Source organism: Coenobita brevimanus, chromosome 31 (genome assembly GCF_032717465.1).
Source record: "Coenobita brevimanus isolate Jiangsu-jjx chromosome 31, ASM3271746v2, whole genome shotgun sequence".
Taxonomy (NCBI): Eukaryota; Metazoa; Arthropoda; class Malacostraca; order Decapoda; family Coenobitidae; genus Coenobita; species Coenobita brevimanus.
Genome location: NC_136984.1, coordinates 6,223,167 through 6,244,145, shown reverse-complemented (window position 1 = coordinate 6,244,145; position 20,979 = coordinate 6,223,167). Strand labels below are relative to the sequence as shown.

The following is a 20,979-nucleotide window of genomic DNA, read 5'->3' as shown; positions in this document are numbered from 1 at the left end:
TCTCCGATGTGCAGTGTTCAGCATCATGTCCCTGTGTTCCACATTTGCCACACACTGACTAGGAAGCCCGACAAGTCTTATCACCGTGCCCATACAATTGACACCTTAAACAACGAAGTGGATTGGCGATGTATGGCCTTACGTTAACAATTTCGTAGCCAACTTTGATCTAGTCTGGAAGTGAAACTTTGCCAAAAGTCAAGACAATAGTGGCAGTCTTCGTCCTCACGCCATCGGAAAATCTGGTTATAAATCGGTCATTGATTACGTCCTGTTGAGCAAGTTCCCGTATGATCTCGTCCTCTTCCACAACCATGAGATCCCTGCAGGTGATGACACCTTTGCAAGAATTCATGGCGTGTGGGATCTTTGGCTCTACATCATATTCATGGAACTTACGTAGTTTCATCAAATCTTTTACCTGGGAGGAGTTGAAGGTTTTGATGAGGAGGTCTCCATTTGCAAGTTTTTTCACCTATTCCACCTCCCCAGCACAGTAATCAATCACTTTCTTGATGATGAAAGGATTGATACTGCTCAAGGAAGTGGAACCGATAGCATGGAATGTGACAAACTGTACATTATTTACACTAATGTCGAAAGCGGTACGAGTCTGGGACTGTTCAGTCAGGGGGCGGTCAATCCATGGTACAGTCATAGGTTCGTTAGGACCACCTCCCCCCCTGTAGGTGGGGGAGGCGGCAGGGGCGTCCGACATAGTAATCCCCCCCCTTAATGGGGGAAGTGGGAAGAAGGACGAAAACTAGCTAGGGACAAAACACACCGGGACCAAACATCTACTGTAAGGCTGAAATTGCCCTCTCAAACCACTCCAGGGAGGCCCGACTGTGTCAATTCACACCCCAGAGAGATCAGTGGGGGGGACCATCCTTGGGCAGCAAGCAAAGGTAATCTCAGTATATAGGAACAGACACCTACTGTTCCTAGCTATCAGGGAGGGGAGGAAAGTGAGAAACTAGCTAGCCTAACGCACACCAGAAGGGCGAAAAAAAAAAAGCTAATTGCCGATGAGGCAGCCCTAGGAGCCTAGAGGAGAGCTCAGAAGCACACAACCTCACTCTCCACGACCATGCACAAAAATGGAAACACTCTTGATGGGTAGGTTGCCAGGGCACGATAATGACAACCTCAGAGTCGTGTGCCACGACTGTAGTAAGTCTCTCACTCTCCATCCTCTCCACATGGCCAAACCACCTCAGAGTATTTCTCATAACGCTTTCTGTCATGTTTTAACTTGGCCTAAAATTGCCCAAATGAGGGAGGGGGAGGCCAAGGATGATATGAAGAGATGGAGTGGAGAGGTATATGAGAGAGGGGGTGTGTGAGCTGGGAGCAGGGCAGTGAAGTGGCGGGGGACAGAGCGACATGGAGGCGATTTGTTCTTGGCCACCCCTTACGTAATTACGGCGTCTGGCAATAGATAGATAGATAGACAATGCTTAAAGAAATATGCTCATAGGGAAAGGAAGGTCCTTAACACCTTTTCCTCAGTGATTTATTTTCTTATTACACCTTACTATCCTATTCTGTGTTAAGTAAATCCTTCCAGTATTTCCATACTCTATATAAATAATGTACAAAAAGGCTGGGGGCACTCACCATCCATTCAGTGCTGCCTTGGATGTCTGCTCTTACCTCTCTTCCATCCTTCCTCTTCTGTCTTTCTGTCCTTCACTCTTTCCTCTTTCTTCTGCCTATGGGTGACTTTACACTCCTTCTTCTGTCTTTCGTTCAATCTTTCCTCTTCCTTCTGCCTATGGGTGACTACAGTGAGTGACAAGCAAAATGGTTTCCTGTACACCAGGAAAACATTTACTGGGCTAGGTGGTAACCATATAACCAAATTATGGTGTTTGGTGGTTTAGTGGGTAATTAAGGTGCTCCAATCGGACTGAGCCTGTGTAGGTTTATATCCAAGGGGTGGTTGAGGTTTATTGCTCACCTAATGCCACTTAGGGATGAGTGAGGCAGGTGACTTTCATCTTAAATCTCACGACCAACTTGCCCAGCCCCGGGTTCCTACGCTCCTCATGGGGCGACATAGGATTGGATGATGGATGGATGGATGGAAAAATCACGAAGGAAGAGGTGCTAGGGAGTTTCCTTAACCAATGAAAATACAGGCTGTAGAGTATGATGACAGATTAATGATTGATGATATGGGGGGTTGCAGAGGGTGACCACACACGCTACCGCATTATCACACACAGTAAGGTAGGTGCCATGGACAAGTTCGTCACCAAGAAGGCCTCCTGTGTGGGCTGCAAGGTGCCCATACCATCCGTTGCCCAGGCACTATGTCAACAATGCAAGGTTAGAACACTTACTTTGGTCACTGGAGTCTCTTGGTCATTATTGCAGACCCAGATAAGTAATTAGAGTCTCCTGGTTAGTCTTTTTAGTCTCTTAGTCACTACTACATGCCCCCGCTAGTCACTGGAGCCTCCTGGTTAGTCTTTTTAGTCTCTTGATCGTTGTTACATACCTGCTTTATTCCCTTGAGTCACTTGGTCACTCCTCTATACAGTGTTACATAGCCTATGATTTCATCATCCTTTGTGTAAATTTAACGCACAGTATGCTGCATGTTTGATCACGAGCGTGTTCTGCCTCAGTCCCCCCCTTCTACCGTTATAGTAGTGTAAGTCGTCCTTTCCGTTGTTCAGAGCGGGATTGTCAGCTCTTTGTCCCCATGGCTTCATTTGTGCGTCCTTCTTACAAGTTGTATCAAGCTCTGCTGGCCCCTATATAATGAGCTCAGTCTCTGCATTATTGCCACTTAGATCTACTCCTCATTTTCTTCACATCTCTGACCTCCCCTGTACAGTTATTGTTGTGAGTGCTCAGGAAGTCTCGAACCATCTAGCAGCTGTGTAATTTGAGTATGAGTGTTATTGCATTTTTTCTTGTACTGTGTAGCATAGGGTGTTGATTTGTAGGCCTAGTAAAGTTTTTGTAATTTATGTAAGGGTTCTTGGTGTCAGCCATCATTAATATTATTTTGTATCTGTAATAATTTATCTTGCATTAACTGAGCATTACCCAGTGTATTTTCATTTTATCAGGGCTGACTTAGATAAATTTACTCTTGCTAATTTCGTGTTAATAAAGGCTATTGCAGTTAACCATATATTTAACCTGTTTTTTGTCATTACATTATCCTTATGAGTCCTGAATGTTTTGTTGTTAGTTTGAGCATTAAACTTAACTTGTAATTTTACCTAACTCTTTTGTTTTGAACCTGGAACTTTGCGGGACAGTAGTGATTATTAGTATTCTCACTTGAAGTGTGCATTATCTTTCTCTGTTCCGCAACATAAATTTGGCGAACTCTCATCAGGATATTCAGGATATTGTCATAAGGATATTGCTTGATATTTTGTGACTGTGATTTATTCATGATGTCTACTATTACTACACTTGATGAAGCCAAAGATTTTTTGTCAAATGTGCAAACAGTGTGTGATGTAGAAAACAGAACAAAGAATGAACTTAAGCTTGTTGCTCAACAATTGGGAATTGCTGTTCGCTCTCATCATTCTAAAGATCAAATTGTTGACATGATTAATGAAAGCTTGTTTAATGTAACTCCTCCAAATGAGCAAACGCAGATTGAATTAGCTAAGTTCAGCTAGCCCTGCAGGAGGCTCAGGCTAAGGAGGCGGAGTCTCGTATTAAGGAGGCTGAATTTCAAGCACGTGCTAAGGAGGCTGAGTCTCAGGCTCGTATTCAGGAGGCTGAATTTCAGGCAAATGCTAGGGAGGCGGAGTCTCAGGCTCGTATTCAGGAGGCACAGATACACGCACAAGTTGAACTTGCCAGGATTCAGGCAGACCATGAGTATCACATGAAACAAGGTGGAACTGGATCATCTAGCTCTGATGATTTTGATGTGGCTAAAAATGTTAAACTTGTCCCTCCTTTTAATGAACCTGATTTAACTAAGTATTTTCAGTTGTTTGAGAGGGTAGCTACAGGTTTTAATTGGCCCAAAAAGTATTGGCCAGTACTCCTTCAAACTGTTCTCACCGGTAAAGCTCAAGTAACTTACGCATCTTTGCCTCAGGATCAATCTGATAATTATGATGTAGTTAAGAGCTTGATTCTTAAGGCCTATGAGCTTGTTCCTGAAGCCTATAGAGTAAAATTTAGGACAACTTACAAGCAAGATAAGCAATCCCATATTGAGTATACAAAAATCAAAGAAGATCTGTTAGAGCAGTGGTTAAATTCTAAGAATGTGGATTCTGATTTTGGTAGATTTAAGCAGATGATTTTGCTGGAGGACTTCAAGAAGTGTATTAGTAAAGATGTAAGCCTATATCTTGATGAGAAGAGAATAGATAATTTGTCTGATGCTGCAGTTTTAGCTGATGAATATGTTCCCACTCACAAGAGATATTCTAAAGAAAAAGGGAAAGCTGAGAGTAAGTACGTTGCCTCTACTGAGAGTACAGGTAACAGGAAAGAGAATAAAGATGATGTTTCTCAGGAAGTAAATACCAGCTTCACCTCTAGATTTCAGAAAAGTAAATGTACTTATTGTAGTAAGCTTGGTCATACTACGGAGAAATGTTTCAGGAGACAGCGTGATGTGAACAAAAAGGAGTCTTTAAATATTCAGTCAATTGGTCTAGTGTCCACTCTTGAGAGTTCCCAGAATTCTTTAACTGAGTTAACTGAACCTGCTTTGAGGGGTAACTTAAATTCTCAGGATGGAGCTCCTCTTTTGAGCAGTAACGTGGGTGACACTCTCAAGAGTTCATGTGCTAATTTCCTGTCTGATGGTTTTGTCAGTCCTCTGGACAGTAATGACAGGAAATCAGTTAAAATATATCGTGATACAGGTGCTTGGCAATCCCTTATGCTGACCAGTGTTCTAGGCTCTAATGTTAATTCCTCTGATGAAACTGTACTCTTACAAGGTGTAGGGAATAATTACTTCTCTGTCCCTCTGTGCAGAGTGAATTTAGAGTCTGGTTTTGTTAATGGTTCCGTTATGGTTGGGTTGGTTAGGACACTCCCAATGTCAGGTGTAACTTTCTTACTTGGAAATGATATTGGTGGAAGTCAAGTGTGTCCAGCTCTTCAGTTGTCTAGTGAGCCAGTGGCTGTGGCCCGGGATTGTGGTGTCCCTGATGTGTTCCCTGCATGTGCTGTCACTAGGGCTAAGTCTAAAGTTATTGGTGATTTAGAGGATAATGATGATGATGATGTTATCCTAGCTGACACTTTTCTTGTTAATTTGGACCACTCACCAGATGAGGCAGTGCCCCGTAGTGTTGATAATTTGTCTCGTCAAGAGTTGGTTGAGTTGCAGGTTGCTGACCCTGAGTTGAAAGGTCTAGCTAACTCTCCTTACAGTGAAGAAGAGTCAGCCGGTGCTTCTACTTGTTATTATGGAAAGTCAGGAGTACTTATGAGGAAATGGAGACCCCCAACAGCATCAGCCGACTGTGAATGGGAGGTTGTACATCAAGTTGTCATCCCTCGTGTTTGTAGGCAGGATATCATTAGAGTGGCTCATGATTCCAGTTTGGCAGGACACCTTGGAGTGAGGAAGACTGTGGCACGCATTTTGAAACACTTCTACTGGCCAGGTATCTTCAGGGATGTTTCCTGGTATTGTAAGTCTTGTCACACCTGTCAAGTTGTGGGGAAGTGTAATCAGACCGAAAAGGTTGCACCTCTAGTTCCCATTCCTCCTTTTGAGGCGTCTTTCACCCGTGTGTTGGTGGATATTGTGGGCCCTCTTCCTAAAACTTCATCAGGACTTTCTTATGTGTTGACCCTGATTGATATGGCTACTCGTTATCCTGAAGCCATTCCACTTAGAAATATCTCAGCAAAGAACGTGGTTAAGGAAATGCTAGGGTTCTTCACAAAGTTTGGTCTGCCCAAGGAGGTACAGTCAGACCGGGGAAGTAATTTCATGTCAAATGTTTTCAAGCAGTCTCTGAAAGAGTTGGGCATCACCCAGATCACGTCTTCAGCTTACCATCCCCAGACCCAAGGAGCGTTGGCGAGATATCATCAAACACTCAAATCGATGCTCAAGAAATACTGTTTGGAACATCAGAAAGACTAGGATAAAGGTCTTCCATTCGTTGTGTTTGCTGCAAGAGAATCTCCAAATGAATCACTGGGCTTCTCACCTTTTGAACTACTGTTTGGCCATGAAGTAAGAGGACCCCTTAAGTTACTCAAGGAATGCTGGCTGTCGGAGGAAGATGACATCAACCTGCTGGAGTATGTGATGAAGTTCAAAGAACGACTGTCCACTGCTTTACAGCTGGCGAGAGAGAATTTAGGAGCTGCTCAGGAGAAGATGAAGACTTGGTATGATAAGAAGTCCAGGTTACGCCACTTTCAACCAGGAGATCAGGTTTTGATTCTGCTACCGGTGCATGGGCAACCTCTTCAAGCCAAGTTTAGTGGTCCTTATTTCGTGGAGAAGAAACTCAGTGATGTCAACTATGTCATCGCCACACCAGATCGTAGAAAGAACAAGCAACTATGTCACATCAACATGCTAAAGTTATATCACAGGCGGGACGAAAATAATCCAGTCTGCACTGTAGCTGTTCCACCCGAGTCTGCAAGTGAAGCTCTTCCATGCAGTATGAGCCTGAGTGATAGTTTGGGGAAGAATCCTGATATCATGAATGATCTCCAGACTAAGCTTTCTCATCTACCTCCCGAGGAAAGGCAGGAGTTTTCGGCATTACTGAAGGAGTACCCGCAAGTGTTCCGTGCCACTCCAGGAAGAACCACTGTGTTGATGCATGATGTCGATGTTGGAGACGCAAAGCCAATTAAATTGCCTCCTTACCGTGTGAACCCAGTGAAAGTTCCTCTTATCCAGAAGGAGCTTGGCTACCTGTTGGACCACAAGATGATTGAGCCCTGTCAGAGCGAGTGGAGTTCTCCTGTCACTCTAGTCCCAAAGCCGGGTGGGTCACAGTGGCTTTGGATCGACTACAGACGTGTTAATCAGAAAACCAAAACAGACACTTACCCTCTCCCTCGCGTGGAATATTGCATAGACAAGATCGGAAAGGCTAGGTACATAAGTTAGATTTGTCAAAGGGATACTGGCAAGTACCTATGACTGAACGTGCTAGGGAGATTTCATGTTTTGTAACACTAGGAAAGACTTTTGCATGTTCCGTAATGCCATATGGCATGAAGAATGCACCAGTCGCTTTTCAGAAGCTCATGAGTGTTGTAACAGAGGGTTTGGCAGGGTGTGTTGTTTATATTGATGATGTATTAATCTTCAGTGACAACTGGAAAGATCACCTATGCCATGTCAGTAAATTTCTTGAGCGTTTGGTTCAGGCTAATCTTGTAGCTAATTTATCAAAGTGTGAGTTTGGTCAAGCTAAAGTTCAGTACCTTGGGTATGTAATTGGTGATGAACATGTTGCACCACCTGGAGCTAAGGTTCAGGTTATAAGTGATCTTCCCAGACCTAAAAGTAGGAAAGAGCTACAAAGATTTTTGGGAATGGTAGGTTATTACAGGAGATTTGTTCTTATCTTTCAATTCTTGTATCACCACTTACAGACCTACTGAAAAAGGGAATTAAATTTGTCTGGACCGATAACTGTGAATCCTCTTTCAACAAACTTAAAGCTATCCTATTAAGTCAGCCAGTGCTCGCTACTCCAAATTTTGCTAAGCCTTATAAGATGGTTGTTGATGCAAGTGATACAGGAGCTGGGGCTCTTTTGCTGCAAGAGGATGATCAGGGTATTGAACACCCTGTATCTTATTACAGTAAGAAGTTCACTCCACCTCAAAAGAACTACTCAACTATTGAGAAAGAGCTTTTGGCCTTGATTTTGGGTTTACAGCATTTTTCATTTTATTTGTGTTCTGGTTTTGACCCCATAGTCATTTATACCGATCATAACCCACTGAAATTCCTTAGTAAGTTTAAAGATAAAAATCAGAGATTGACAAGATGGAGTCTACTTCTTCAGGAGTATTCATTAGACATACAACATGACAAGGGGAAAGAAAATGTTATTGCAGATTGCTTATCTAGACTTTAGACAGATTGTTTTAGAGTAATAAGAAACATCCTTTGTAAATTTCTTTTTCTTTGTGGGGAGGTGTTACATAGCCTATGATTTCATCATCCTTCGTGTAATTTTAACGCACAGTATGCTGCATGTTTGATCACGAGCGTGTTCTGCCTCAGTCCCCCCCTTCTACCGTTATAGTAGCGTAAGTCGTCCTTTCTGTTGTTCAGAGCGGGATTGTCAGCTCTTTGTCCCCATGGCTTCATTTGCGCGTCCTTCTTACAAGTTGTATCAAGCTCTGCTGGCCCCTATATAATGAGCTTAGTCTCTGCATTATTGCCACTTATATCTACTCCTCATTTTGTTCACATCTCTGTCCTCCCCTGTACAGTTATTGTTGTGAGTGCTCAGGAAGTCTCTAACCATCTAGCAGCTGTGTAATTTGAGTATGAGTGTTATTGCATTTTTTCTTGTACTGTGTAGCATAGGGTGTTGATTTGCAGGCCTAGTAAAGTTTTGTAATTTATGTAAGGGTTCTTGGTGTCAGCCATCATTAATATTATTTTGTATCTGTAATAATTTATCTTGCATTAACTGAGCATTACCCAGTGTATTTTCATTTTATCAGCGCTGACTTAGATAAATTTACTCTTGCTAATTTCGTGTTAATAGAGGCTATTGCAGTTAACCATATATTTAACCTGTTTTTTGTCATTACATTATCCTTATGAGTCCTGAATGTTTTGTTGTTAGTTTGAGCATTAAACTTTAACTTGTAATTTTACCTAACTCTTTTGTTTTGAACCTGGAACTTTGCGGGACAGTAGTGATTATTAGTATTCTCACTTGAAGTGTGCATTATCTTTCTCTGTTCCGTAACATAAATTTGGCGACCTCTCATCATGATATTCAGGATAATGTCATAAGGATATTGCTTGATATTTTGTGACTGTGATTTATTCATGATGTCTACTATTACTACACTTGATGAAGCCAAAGATTTTTTGTCAAATGTGCAAACAGTGTGTGATGTAAAAAACAGAACAAAGAATGAACTTAAGCTTGTTGCTCAACAATTGGGAATTGCTGTTCGCTCTCATCATTCTAAAGATCAAATTGTTGACATGATTAATAAAAGCTTGTTTAATGTAACTCCTCCAAATGAGTAAACGCAGATTGAATTAGCTAAGTTACAGCTAGCCCTGCAGGAGGCTCAGGCTAAGGAGGCGGAGTCTCGTATTAAGGAGGCTGAATTTCAAGCGTGTGCTAAGGAGGCTGAGTCTCAGGCTCGTATTCAGGAGGCTGAATTTCAGGCAAATGCTAGGGAGGCGGAGTCTCAGGCTCGTATTCAGAAGGCACAGATACACGCACAAGTTGAACTTGCCAGGATTCAGGCAGACCATGAGTATCACATGAAACAAGGTGGAACTGGATCATCTAGCTCTGATGATTTTGATGTGGCTAAAAATGTTAAACTTGTCCCTCCTTTTAATGAACCTGATTTAACTAAGTATTTTCAGTTGTTTGAGAGGGTAGCTACAGGTTTTAATTGGCCCAAAAAGTATTGGCCAGTACTCCTTCAAACTGTTCTCACCGGTAAAGCTCAAGTAACTTATGCATCTTTGCCTCAGGATCAATCTGATAATTATGATGTAGTTAAGAGCTTGATTCTTAAGGCCTATGAGCTTGTTCCTGAAGCCTATAGAGTAAAATTTAGGACAACTTACAAGCAAGATAAGCAATCCCATATTGAGTATGCAAAAATCAAAGAAGATCTGTTAGAGCAGTGGTTAAATTCTAAGAATGTGGATTCTGATTTTGGTAGATTTAAGCAGATGATTTTGCTGGAGGACTTCAAGAAGTGTATTAGTAAAGATGTAAGCCTATATCTTGATGAGAAAAGAATAGATAATTTGTCTGATGCTGCAGTTTTAGCTGATGAATATGTTCTCACTCACAAGAGATATTCTAAAGAAAAAGGGAAAGCTGAGAGTAAGTACGTTGCCTCTACTCAGAGTACAGGTAAGAGGAAAGAGAATAAAGATGATGTTTCTCAGGAAGTAAATACCTGCTTCACCTCTAGATTTCAGAAAAGTAAATGTACTTATTGTAGTAAGCTTGGTCATACTACGGAGAAATGTTTCAGGAGACAGCGTGATGTGAACAAAAAGGAGTCTTTAAATATTCAGTCAATTGGTCTAGTGTCCACTCTTGAGAGTTCCCAGAATTCTTTAACTGAGTTAACTGAACCTGCTTTGAGGGGTAACTTAAAGTCTCAGGATGGAGCTCCTCTTTTGAGCAGTAACGTGGGTGAAACTCTCAAGAGTTCATGTGCTAATTTCCTGTCTGATGGTTTTGTCAGTCCCCTGGACAGTAATGACAGGAAATCAGTTAAAATATATCGTGATACAGGTGCTTGGCAATCACTTATGCTGACCAGTGTTCTAGGCTCTAATTTTAATTCCTCTGATGAAACTGTAATCTTACAAGGTGTAGGGAATAATTACTTCTCTGGCCCTCTGTGCAGAGTGAATTTAGAGTCTGGTTTTGTTAATGGTTCCGTTATGGTTGGGTTGGTTGAGACACTCCCAATGTCAGGTGTAACTTTCTTACTTGGAAATGATATTGGTGGAAGTCAAGTGTGTCCAGCTCCTCAGTTGTCTAGTGAGCCAGTGGCTGTGGCCCAGGATTGTGGTGTCCCTGATGTGTTCCCTGCATGTGCTGTCACTAGGGCTAAGTCTAAAGTTACTGGTGATTTAGAGGATAATGATGATGATGATGTTATCCTAGCTGACACTTTTCTTGTTAATTTGGACCACTCACCAGATGAGGCAGTACCCCGTAGTGTTGATAATTTGTCTCATCAAGAGTTGGTTGAGTTGCAGGTTGCTGACCCTGAGTTGAAAGGTCTAGCTAACTCTGCTTACAGTGAAGAAGAGTCAGCCGGTGCTTCTACTTGTTATTATGTAAAGTCAGGAGTACTTATGAGGAAGTGGAGACCCCCAACAGCATCAGCCGACTGTGAATGGGAGGTTGTACATCAAGTTGTCATCCCTCGTGTTTGTAGGCAGGATATCATTAGAGTGGCTCATGATTCCAGTTTGGCAGGACACCTTGGAGTGAGGAAGACTGTGGCACGCATTTTGAAACACTTCTACTGGCCAGGTATCTTCAGGGATGTTTCCTGGTATTGTAAGTCTTGTCACACCTGTCAAGTTGTGGGGAAGTGTAATCAGACCGAAAAGGTTGCACCTCTAGTTCCCATTCCTCCTTTTGAGGCGCCTTTCACCCGTGTGTTGGTGGATATTGTGGGCCCTCTTCCTAAAACTTCTTCAGGACTTTCTTATGTGTTGACCCTGATTGATATGGCTACTCGTTATCCTGAAGCCATTCCACTTAGAAATATCTCAGCAAAGAACGTGGTTAAGGAAATGCTAGGGTTCTTCACAAAGTTTGGTCTGCCTAAGGAGGTACAGTCAGACCGGGGAAGTAATTTCATGTCAAATGTTTTCAAGCAGTCTCTGAAAGAGTTGGGCATCACCCAGATCACGTCTTCAGCTTACCATCCCCAGACCCAAGGAGCGTTGGAGAGATATCATCAAACACTCAAATCGATGCTCAAGAAATACTGTTTGGAACATCAGAAAGACTGGGATAAAGGTCTTCCATTCGTTGTGTTTGCTGCAAGAGAATCTCCAAATGAATCACTGGGCTTCTCACCCTTTGAACTACTGTTTGGCCATGAAGTAAGAGGACCCCTTAAGTTACTCAAGGAATGCTGGCTGTCGGAGGAAGATGACGTCAACCTGCTGGAGTATGTGATGAAGTTCAAAGAACGACTGTCCACTGCTTTACAGCTGGCGAGAGAGAATTTAGGAGCTGCTCAGGAGAAGATGAAGACTTGGTATGATAAGAAGTCCAGGTTACGCCACTTTCAACCAGGAGATCAGGTTTTGATTCTGCTACCGGTGCATGGGCAACCTCTTCAAGCCAAGTTTAGTGGTCCTTATTTCGTGGAGAAGAAACTCAGTGATGTCAACTATGTCATCGCCACACCAGATCATAGAAAGAACAAGCAACTATGTCACATCAACATGCTAAAGTTATATCACAGGCGGGACGAAAATAATCCAGTCTGCACTGTAGCTGTTCCACCCGAGTCTGCAAGTGAAGCTCTCCCATGCAGTATGAGCCTGAGTGATAGTTTGGGGAAGAATCCTGATATCATGAATGATCTCCAGACTAAGCTTTCTCATCTACCTCCGAGGAAAGGCAGGAGTTTTCGGCATTACTGCAGGAGTACCCGCAAGTGTTCCGTGCCACTCCAGGAAGAACCACTGTGTTGATGCATGATGTCGATGTTGGAGACGCAAAGCCAATTAAATTGCCTCCTTACCGTGTGAACCCAGTGAAAGTTCCTCTCATCCAGAAGGAGCTTGGCTACCTGTTGGACCACAAGATGATTGAGCCCTGTCAGAGCGAGTGGAGTTCTCCTGTCATTCTAGTCCCTAAGCCGGGTGGGTCACAGCGGCTTTGGATCGACTACAGACGTGTTAATCAGAAAACCAAAACAGACACTTACCCTGTCCCTCGAGTGGAATATTGCATAGACAAGATCGGAAAGGCTAGGTACATAAGTTAGATTTGTCAAAGGGATACTGGCAAGTACCTATGACTGAACGTGCTAGGGAGATTTCATGTTTTGTAACACTAGGAAAGACTTTTGCATGTTCCGTAATGCCATATGGCATGAAGAATGCACCAGTCACTTTTCAGAAGCTCATGAGTGTTGTAACAGAGGGTTTGGCAGGGTGTGTGGTTTATATTGATGATGTATTAATCTTCAGTGACAACTGGAAAGATCATCTATGCCATGTCAGTAAATTTCTTGAGCGTTTGGTTCAGGCTAATCTTGTAGCTAATTTATCAAAGTGTGAGTTTGGTCAAGCTAAAGTTCAGTACCTTGGGTATGTAATTGGTGATGAACATGTTGCACCACCAGGAGCTAAGGTTCAGGTTATAAGTGATCTTCCCAGACCTAAAAGTAGGAAAGAGCTACAAAGATTTTTGGGAATGGTAGGTTATTACAGGAGATTTGTTCTTATCTTTCAATTCTTGTATCACCACTTACAGACCTACTGAAAAAGGGAGTTAAATTTATCTGGACCGATAACTGTGAATCCTCTTTCAACAAACTTAAAGCTATCCTATTAAGTCAGCCAGTGCTCGCTACTCCAAATTTTGCTAAGCCTTATAAGATGGTTGTTCATGCAAGTGATACAGGAGCTGGGGCTCTTTTGCTGCAAGAGGATGATCAGGGTATTGAACACCCTGTATCTTATTACAGTAAGAAGTTCACTCCACCTCAAAAGAACTACTCAACTATTGAGAAAGAGCTTTTGGCCTTGATTTTGGGTTTACAGCATTTTTCATTTTATTTGTGTTCTGGTTTTGACCCCATAGTCATTTATACCGATCATAACCCACTGAAATTCCTTAGTAAGTTTAAAGATAAAAATCAGAGATTGACAAGATGGAGTCTACTTCTTCAGGAGTATTCATTAGACATACAACATGTCAAGGGGAAAGAAAATGTTATTGCAGATTGCTTATCTAGACTTTAGACAGATTGTTTTAGAGTAATAAGAAATTTCCTTTGTAAATTTCTTTTTCTTTGTGGGGAGGTGTTACATAGCCTATGATTTCATCATCCTTTGTGTAATTTTAACGCACAGTATGCTGCATGTTTGATCACGAGCGTGTTCTGCCTCAGTCCCCCCCTTCTACCGTTATAGTAGCGTAAGTCGTCCTTTCTGTTGTTCAGAGCGGGATTGTCAGCTCTTTGTCCCCATGGCTTCATTTGCGCGTCCTTCTTACAAGTTGTATCAAGCTCTGCTGGCCCCTATATAATGAGCTCAGTCTCTGCATTATTGCCACTTATATCTACTCCTCATTTTGTTCACATCTCTGTCCTCCCCTGTACAGTTATTGTTGTGAGTGCTCAGGAAGTCTCGAACCATCTAGCAGCTGTGTAATTTGAGTATGAGTGTTATTGCATTTTTTCTTGTACTGTGTAGCATAGGGTGTTGATTTGTAGGCCTAGTAAAGTTTTTGTAATTTATGTAAGGGTTCTTGGTGTCAGCCATCATTAATATTATTTTGTATCTGTAATAATTTATCTTGCATTAACTGAGCATTACCCAGTGTATTTTCATTTTATCAGGGCTGACTTAGATAAATTTACTCTTGCTAATTTCGTGTTAATAGAGGCTATTGCAGTTAACCATATATTTAACCTGTTTTTTGTCATTACATTATCCTTATGAGTCCTGAATGTTTTGTTGTTAGTTTGAGCATTAAACTTTAACTTGTAATTTTACCTAACTCTTTTGTTTTGAACCTGGAACTTTGCGGGACAGTAGTGATTATTAGTATTCTCACTTGAAGTGTGCATTATCTTTCTCTGTTCCGTAACATAAATTTGGCGACCTCTCATCAGGATATTCAGGATAATGTCATAAGGATATTGCTTTTTTTTTTTGACTGTGATTTATTCATGATGTCTACTATTACTACACTTGATGAAGCCAAAGATTTTTTGTCAAATGTGCAAACAGTGTGTGATGTAGAAAACAGAACAAAGAATGAACTTAAGCTTGTTGCTCAACAATTGGGAATTGCTGTTCGCTCTCATCATTCTAAAGATCAAATTGTTGACATGATTAATAAAAGCTTGTTTAATGTAACTCCTCCAAATGAGTAAACGCAGATTGAAATAGCTAAGTTACAGCTAGCCCTGCAGGAGGCTCAGGCTAAGGAGGCGGAGTCTCGTATTAAGGAGGCTGAATTTCAAGCACGTGCTAAGGAGGCTGAGTCTCAGGCTCGTATTCAGGAGGCTGAATTTCAGGCAAATGCTAGGGAGGCTTAGTCTCAGGCTCGTATTCAGAAAGCACAGATACACGCACAAGTTGAACTTGCCAGGATTCAGGCAGACCATGAGTATCGCATGAAACAAGGTGGAACTGGATCATCTAGCTCTGATGATTTTGATGTGGCTAAAAATGTTAAACTTGTCCCTCCTTTTAATGAACCTGATTTAACTAAGTATTTTCAGTTGTTTGAGAGGGTAGCTACAGGTTTTAATTGGCCCAAAAAGTATTGGCCAGTACTCCTTCAAACTGTTCTCACCGGTAAAGCTCAAGTAACTTATGCATCTTTGCCTCAGGATCAATCTGATAATTATGATGTAGTTAAGAGCTTGATTCTTAAGGCCTATGAGCTTGTTCCTGAAGCCTATAGAGTAAAATTTAGGACAACTTACAAGCAAGATAAGCAATCCCATATTGAGTATGCAAAAATCAAAGAAGATCTGTTAGAGCAGTGGTTAAATTCTAAGAATGTGGATTCTGATTTTGGTAGATTTAAGCAGATGATTTTGCTGGAGGACTTCAAGAAGTGTATTAGTAAAGATGTAAGCCTATATCTTGATGAGAAAAGAATAGATAATTTGTCTGATGCTGCAGTTTTAGCTGATGAATATGTTCTCACTCACAAGAGATATTCTAAAGAAAAAGGGAAAGCTGAGAGTAAGTACGTTGCCTCTACTCAGAGTACAGGTAAGAGGAAAGAGAATAAAGATGATGTTTCTCAGGAAGTAAATACCTGCTTCACCTCTAGATTTCAGAAAAGTAAATGTACTTATTGTAGTAAGCTTGGTCATACTACGGAGAAATGTTTCAGGAGACAGCGTGATGTGAACAAAAAGGAGTCTTTAAATATTCAGTCAATTGGTCTAGTGTCCACTCTTGAGAGTTCCCAGAATTCTTTAACTGAGTTAACTGAACCTGCTTTGAGGGGTAACTTAAAGTCTCAGGATGGAGCTCCTCTTTTGAGCAGTAACGTGGGTGACACTCTCAAGAGTTCATGTGCTAATTTCCTGTCTGATGGTTTTGTCAGTCCTCTGGACAGTAATGACAGGAAATCAGTTAAAATATATCGTGATACAGGTGCTTGGCAATCCCTTATGCTGACCAGTGTTCTAGGCTCTAATGTTAATTCCTCTGATGAAACTGTAATCTTACAAGGTGTAGGGAATAATTACTTCTCTGGCCCTCTGTGCAGAGTGAATTTAGAGTCTGGTTTTGTTAATGGTTCCGTTATGGTTGGGTTGGTTGAGACACTCCCAATGTCAGGTGTAACTTTCTTACTTGGAAATGATATTGGTGGAAGTCAAGTGTGTCCAGCTCCTCAGTTGTCTAGTGAGCCAGTGGCTGTGGCCCAGGATTGTGGTGTCCCTGATGTGTTCCCTGCATGTGCTGTCACTAGGGCTAAGTCTAAAGTTACTGGTGATTTAGAGGATAATGATGATGATGATGTTATCCTAGCTGACACTTTTCTTGTTAATTTGGACCACTCACCAGATGAGGCAGTACCCCGTAGTGTTGATAATTTGTCTCATCAAGAGTTGGTTGAGTTGCAGGTTGCTGACCCTGAGTTGAAAGGTCTAGCTAACTCTGCTTACAGTGAAGAAGAGTCAGCCGGTGCTTCTACTTGTTATTATGTAAAGTCAGGAGTACTTATGAGGAAGTGGAGACCCCCAACAGCATCAGCCGACTGTGAATGGGAGGTTGTACATCAAGTTGTCATCCCTCGTGTTTGTAGGCAGGATATCATTAGAGTGGCTCATGATTCCAGTTTGGCAGGACACCTTGGAGTGAGGAAGACTGTGGCACGCATTTTGAAACACTTCTACTGGCCAGGTATCTTCAGGGATGTTTCCTGGTATTGTAAGTCTTGTCACACCTGTCAAGTTGTGGGGAAGTGTAATCAGACCGAAAAGGTTGCACCTCTAGTTCCCATTCCTCCTTTTGAGGCGCCTTTCACCCGTGTGTTGGTGGATATTGTGGGCCCTCTTCCTAAAACTTCTTCAGGACTTTCTTATGTGTTGACCCTGATTGATATGGCTACTCGTTATCCTGAAGCCATTCCACTTAGAAATATCTCAGCAAAGAACGTGGTTAAGGAAATGCTAGGGTTCTTCACAAAGTTTGGTCTGCCTAAGGAGGTACAGTCAGACCGGGGAAGTAATTTCATGTCAAATGTTTTCAAGCAGTCTCTGAAAGAGTTGGGCATCACCCAGATCACGTCTTCAGCTTACCATCCCCAGACCCAAGGAGCGTTGGAGAGATATCATCAAACACTCAAATCGATGCTCAAGAAATACTGTTTGGAACATCAGAAAGACTGGGATAAAGGTCTTCCATTCGTTGTGTTTGCTGCAAGAGAATCTCCAAATGAATCACTGGGCTTCTCACCCTTTGAACTACTGTTTGGCCATGAAGTAAGAGGACCCCTTAAGTTACTCAAGGAATGCTGGCTGTCGGAGGAAGATGACGTCAACCTGCTGGAGTATGTGATGAAGTTCAAAGAACGACTGTCCACTGCTTTACAGCTGGCGAGAGAGAATTTAGGAGCTGCTCAGGAGAAGATGAAGACTTGGTATGATAAGAAGTCCAGGTTACGCCACTTTCAACCAGGAGATCAGGTTTTGATTCTGCTACCGGTGCATGGGCAACCTCTTCAAGCCAAGTTTAGTGGTCCTTATTTCGTGGAGAAGAAACTCAGTGATGTCAACTATGTCATCGCCACACCAGATCATAGAAAGAACAAGCAACTATGTCACATCAACATGCTAAAGTTATATCACAGGCGGGACGAAAATAATCCAGTCTGCACTGTAGCTGTTCCACCCGAGTCTGCAAGTGAAGCTCTCCCATGCAGTATGAGCCTGAGTGATAGTTTGGGGAAGAATCCTGATATCATGAATGATCTCCAGACTAAGCTTTCTCATCTACCTCCCGAGGAAAGGCAGGAGTTTTCGGCATTACTGCAGGAGTACCCGCAAGTGTTCCGTGCCACTCCAGGAAGAACCACTGTGTTGATGCATGATGTCGATGTTGGAGACGCAAAGACAATTAAATTGCCTCCTTACCGTGTGAACCCAGTGAAAGTTCCTCTCATCCAGAAGGAGCTTGGCTACCTGTTGGACCACAAGATGATTGAGCCCTGTCAGAGCGAGTGGAGTTCTCCTGTCATTCTAGTCCCTAAGCCGGGTGGGTCACAGCGGCTTTGGATCGACTACAGACGTGTTAATCAGAAAACCAAAACAGACACTTACCCTCTCCCTCGCGTGGAATATTGCATAGACAAGATCGGAAAGGCTAGGTACATAAGTTAGATTTGTCAAAGGGATACTGGCAAGTACCTATGACTGAACGTGCTAGGGAGATTTCATGTTTTGTAACACTAGGAAAGACTTTTGCATGTTCCGTAATGCCATATGGCATGAAGAATGCACCAGTCACTTTTCAGAAGCTCATGAGTGTTGTAACAGAGGGTTTGGCAGGGTGTGTGGTTTATATTGATGATGTATTAATCTTCAGTGACAACTGGAAAGATCATCTATGCCATGTCAGTAAATTTCTTGAGCGTTTGGTTCAGGCTAATCTTGTAGCTAATTTATCAAAGTGTGAGTTTGGTCAAGCTAAAGTTCAGTACCTTGGGTATGTAATTGGTGATGAACATGTTGCACCACCAGGAGCTAAGGTTCAGGTTATAAGTGATCTTCCCAGACCTAAAAGTAGGAAAGAGCTACAAAGATTTTTGGGAATGGTAGGTTATTACAGGAGATTTGTTCTTATCTTTCAATTCTTGTATCACCACTTACAGACCTACTGAAAAAGGGAGTTAAATTTGTCTGGACCGATAACTGTGAATCCTCTTTCAACAAACTTAAAGCTATCCTATTAAGTCAGCCAGTGCTCGCTACTCCAAATTTTGCTAAGCCTTATAAGATGGTTGTTGATGCAAGTGATACAGGAGCTGGGGCTCTTTTGCTGCAAGAGGATGATCAGGGTATTGAACACCCTGTATCTTATTACAGTAAGAAGTTCACTCCACCTCAAAAGAACTACTCAACTATTGAGAAAGAGCTTTTGGCCTTGATTTTGGGTTTACAGCATTTTTCATTTTATTTGTGTTCTGGTTTTGACCCCATAGTCATTTATACCGATCATAACCCACTGAAATTCCTTAGTAAGTTTAAAGATAAAAATCAGAGATTGACAAGATGGAGTCTACTTCTTCAGGAGTATTCATTAGACATACAACATGTCAAGGGGAAAGAAAATGTTATTGCAGATTGCTTATCTAGACTTTAGACAGATTGTTTTAGAGTAATAAGAAATTTCCTTTGTAAATTTCTTTTTCTTTGTGGGGAGGTGTTACATAGCCTATGATTTCATCATCCTTTGTGTAATTTAACGCACAGTATGCTGCATGTTTGATCACGAGCGTGTTCTGCCTCAATCCCCCCCTTCTACCGTTATAGTAGCGTAAGTCGTCCTTTCTGTTGTTCAGAGCGGGATTGTCAGCTCTTTGTCCCCATGGCTTCATTTGCGCGTCCTTCTTACAAGTTGTATCAAGCTCTGCTGGCCCCTATATAATGAGCTCAGTCTCTGCATTATTGCCACTTATATCTACTCCTCATTTTGTTCACATCTCTGTCCTCCCCTGTACAGTTATTGTTGTGAGTGCTCAGGAAGTCTCGAACCATCTAGCAGCTGTGTAATTTGAGTATGAGTGTTATTGCATTTTTTCTTGTACTGTGTAGCATAGGGTGTTGATTTGTAGGCCTAGTAAAGTTTTTGTAATTTATGTAAGGGTTCTTGGTGTCAGCCATCATTAATATTATTTTGTATCTGTAATAATTTATCTTGCATTAACTGAGCATTACCCAGTGTATTTTCATTTTATCAGGGCTGACTTAGATAAATTTACTCTTGCTAATTTCGTGTTAATAGAGGCTATTGCAGTTAACCATATATTTAACCTGTTTTTTGTCATTACATTATCCTTATGAGTCCTGAATGTTTTGTTGTTAGTTTGAGCATTAAACTTTAACTTGTAATTTTACCTAACTCTTTTGTTTTGAACCTGGAACTTTGCGGGACAGTAGTGATTATTAGTAATCTCACTTGAAGTGTGCTTATCTTTCTCTGTTCCGTAACATAAATTTGGCGACGTCTCATCAGGATATTCAGGATAATGTCATAAGGATATTGCTTGATATTTTGTGACTGTGATTTATTCATGATGTCTACTATTACTACACTTGATGAAGCCAAAGATTTTTTGTCAAATGTGCAAACAGTGTGTGATGTGGAAAACAGAACAAAGAATGAACTTAAGCTTGTTGCTCAACAATTGGGAATTGCTGTTCGCTCTCATCATTCTAAAGATCAAATTGTTGACATGATTAATAAAAGCTTGTTTAATGTAACTCCTCCAAATGAGTAAACGCAGATTGAATTAGCTAAGTTACAGCTAGCCCTGCAGGAGGCTCAGGCTAAGGAGGCGGAGTCTCGTATTAAGGAGGCTGAATTTCAAGCACGTGCTAAGGAGGCTGAGTCTCAGGCTCGTATTCAGGAGGCTGAATTTCAGGCAAATGCTAGGGAGGCGGAGTCTCAGGCTCGTATTCAGAAGGCACAGATACACGCACAAGTTGAACTTGCCAGGATTCAGGCAGACCATGAGTATCGCATGAAACAAGGTGGAACTGGATCATCTAGCTCTGATGATTTTGATGTGGCTAAAAATGTTAAACTTGTCCCTCCTTTTAATGAACCTGATTTAACTAAGTATTTTCAGTTGTTTGAGAGGGTAGCTACAGGTTTTAATTGGCCCAAAAAGTATTGGCCAGTACTCCTTCAAACTGTTCTCACCGGTAAAGCTCAAGTAACTTATGCATCTTTGCCTCAGGATCAATCTGATAATTATGATGTAGTTAAGAGCTTGATTCTTAAGGCCTATGAGCTTGTTCCTGAAGCCTATAGAGTAAAATTTAGGACAACTTACAAGCAAGATAAGC

General features: G+C 41.7%; 1 protein-coding gene across 1 annotated transcript in view; it reads left to right on the top strand.

Annotated features, from left to right (window-relative positions):
* LOC145395413 (DNA polymerase delta catalytic subunit-like) overlaps positions 1 to 20,979 on the top strand; it is a 138,202-nt gene that overhangs the window by 97,179 nt on the left and 20,044 nt on the right. Inside the window, exon 22 of the mRNA XM_080269016.1 lies at positions 2,195 to 2,334. Coding sequence (XP_080125142.1) covers positions 2,195 to 2,334 — 140 coding nt within the window. The remainder of the gene's footprint in view (positions 1 to 2,194; positions 2,335 to 20,979) is intronic.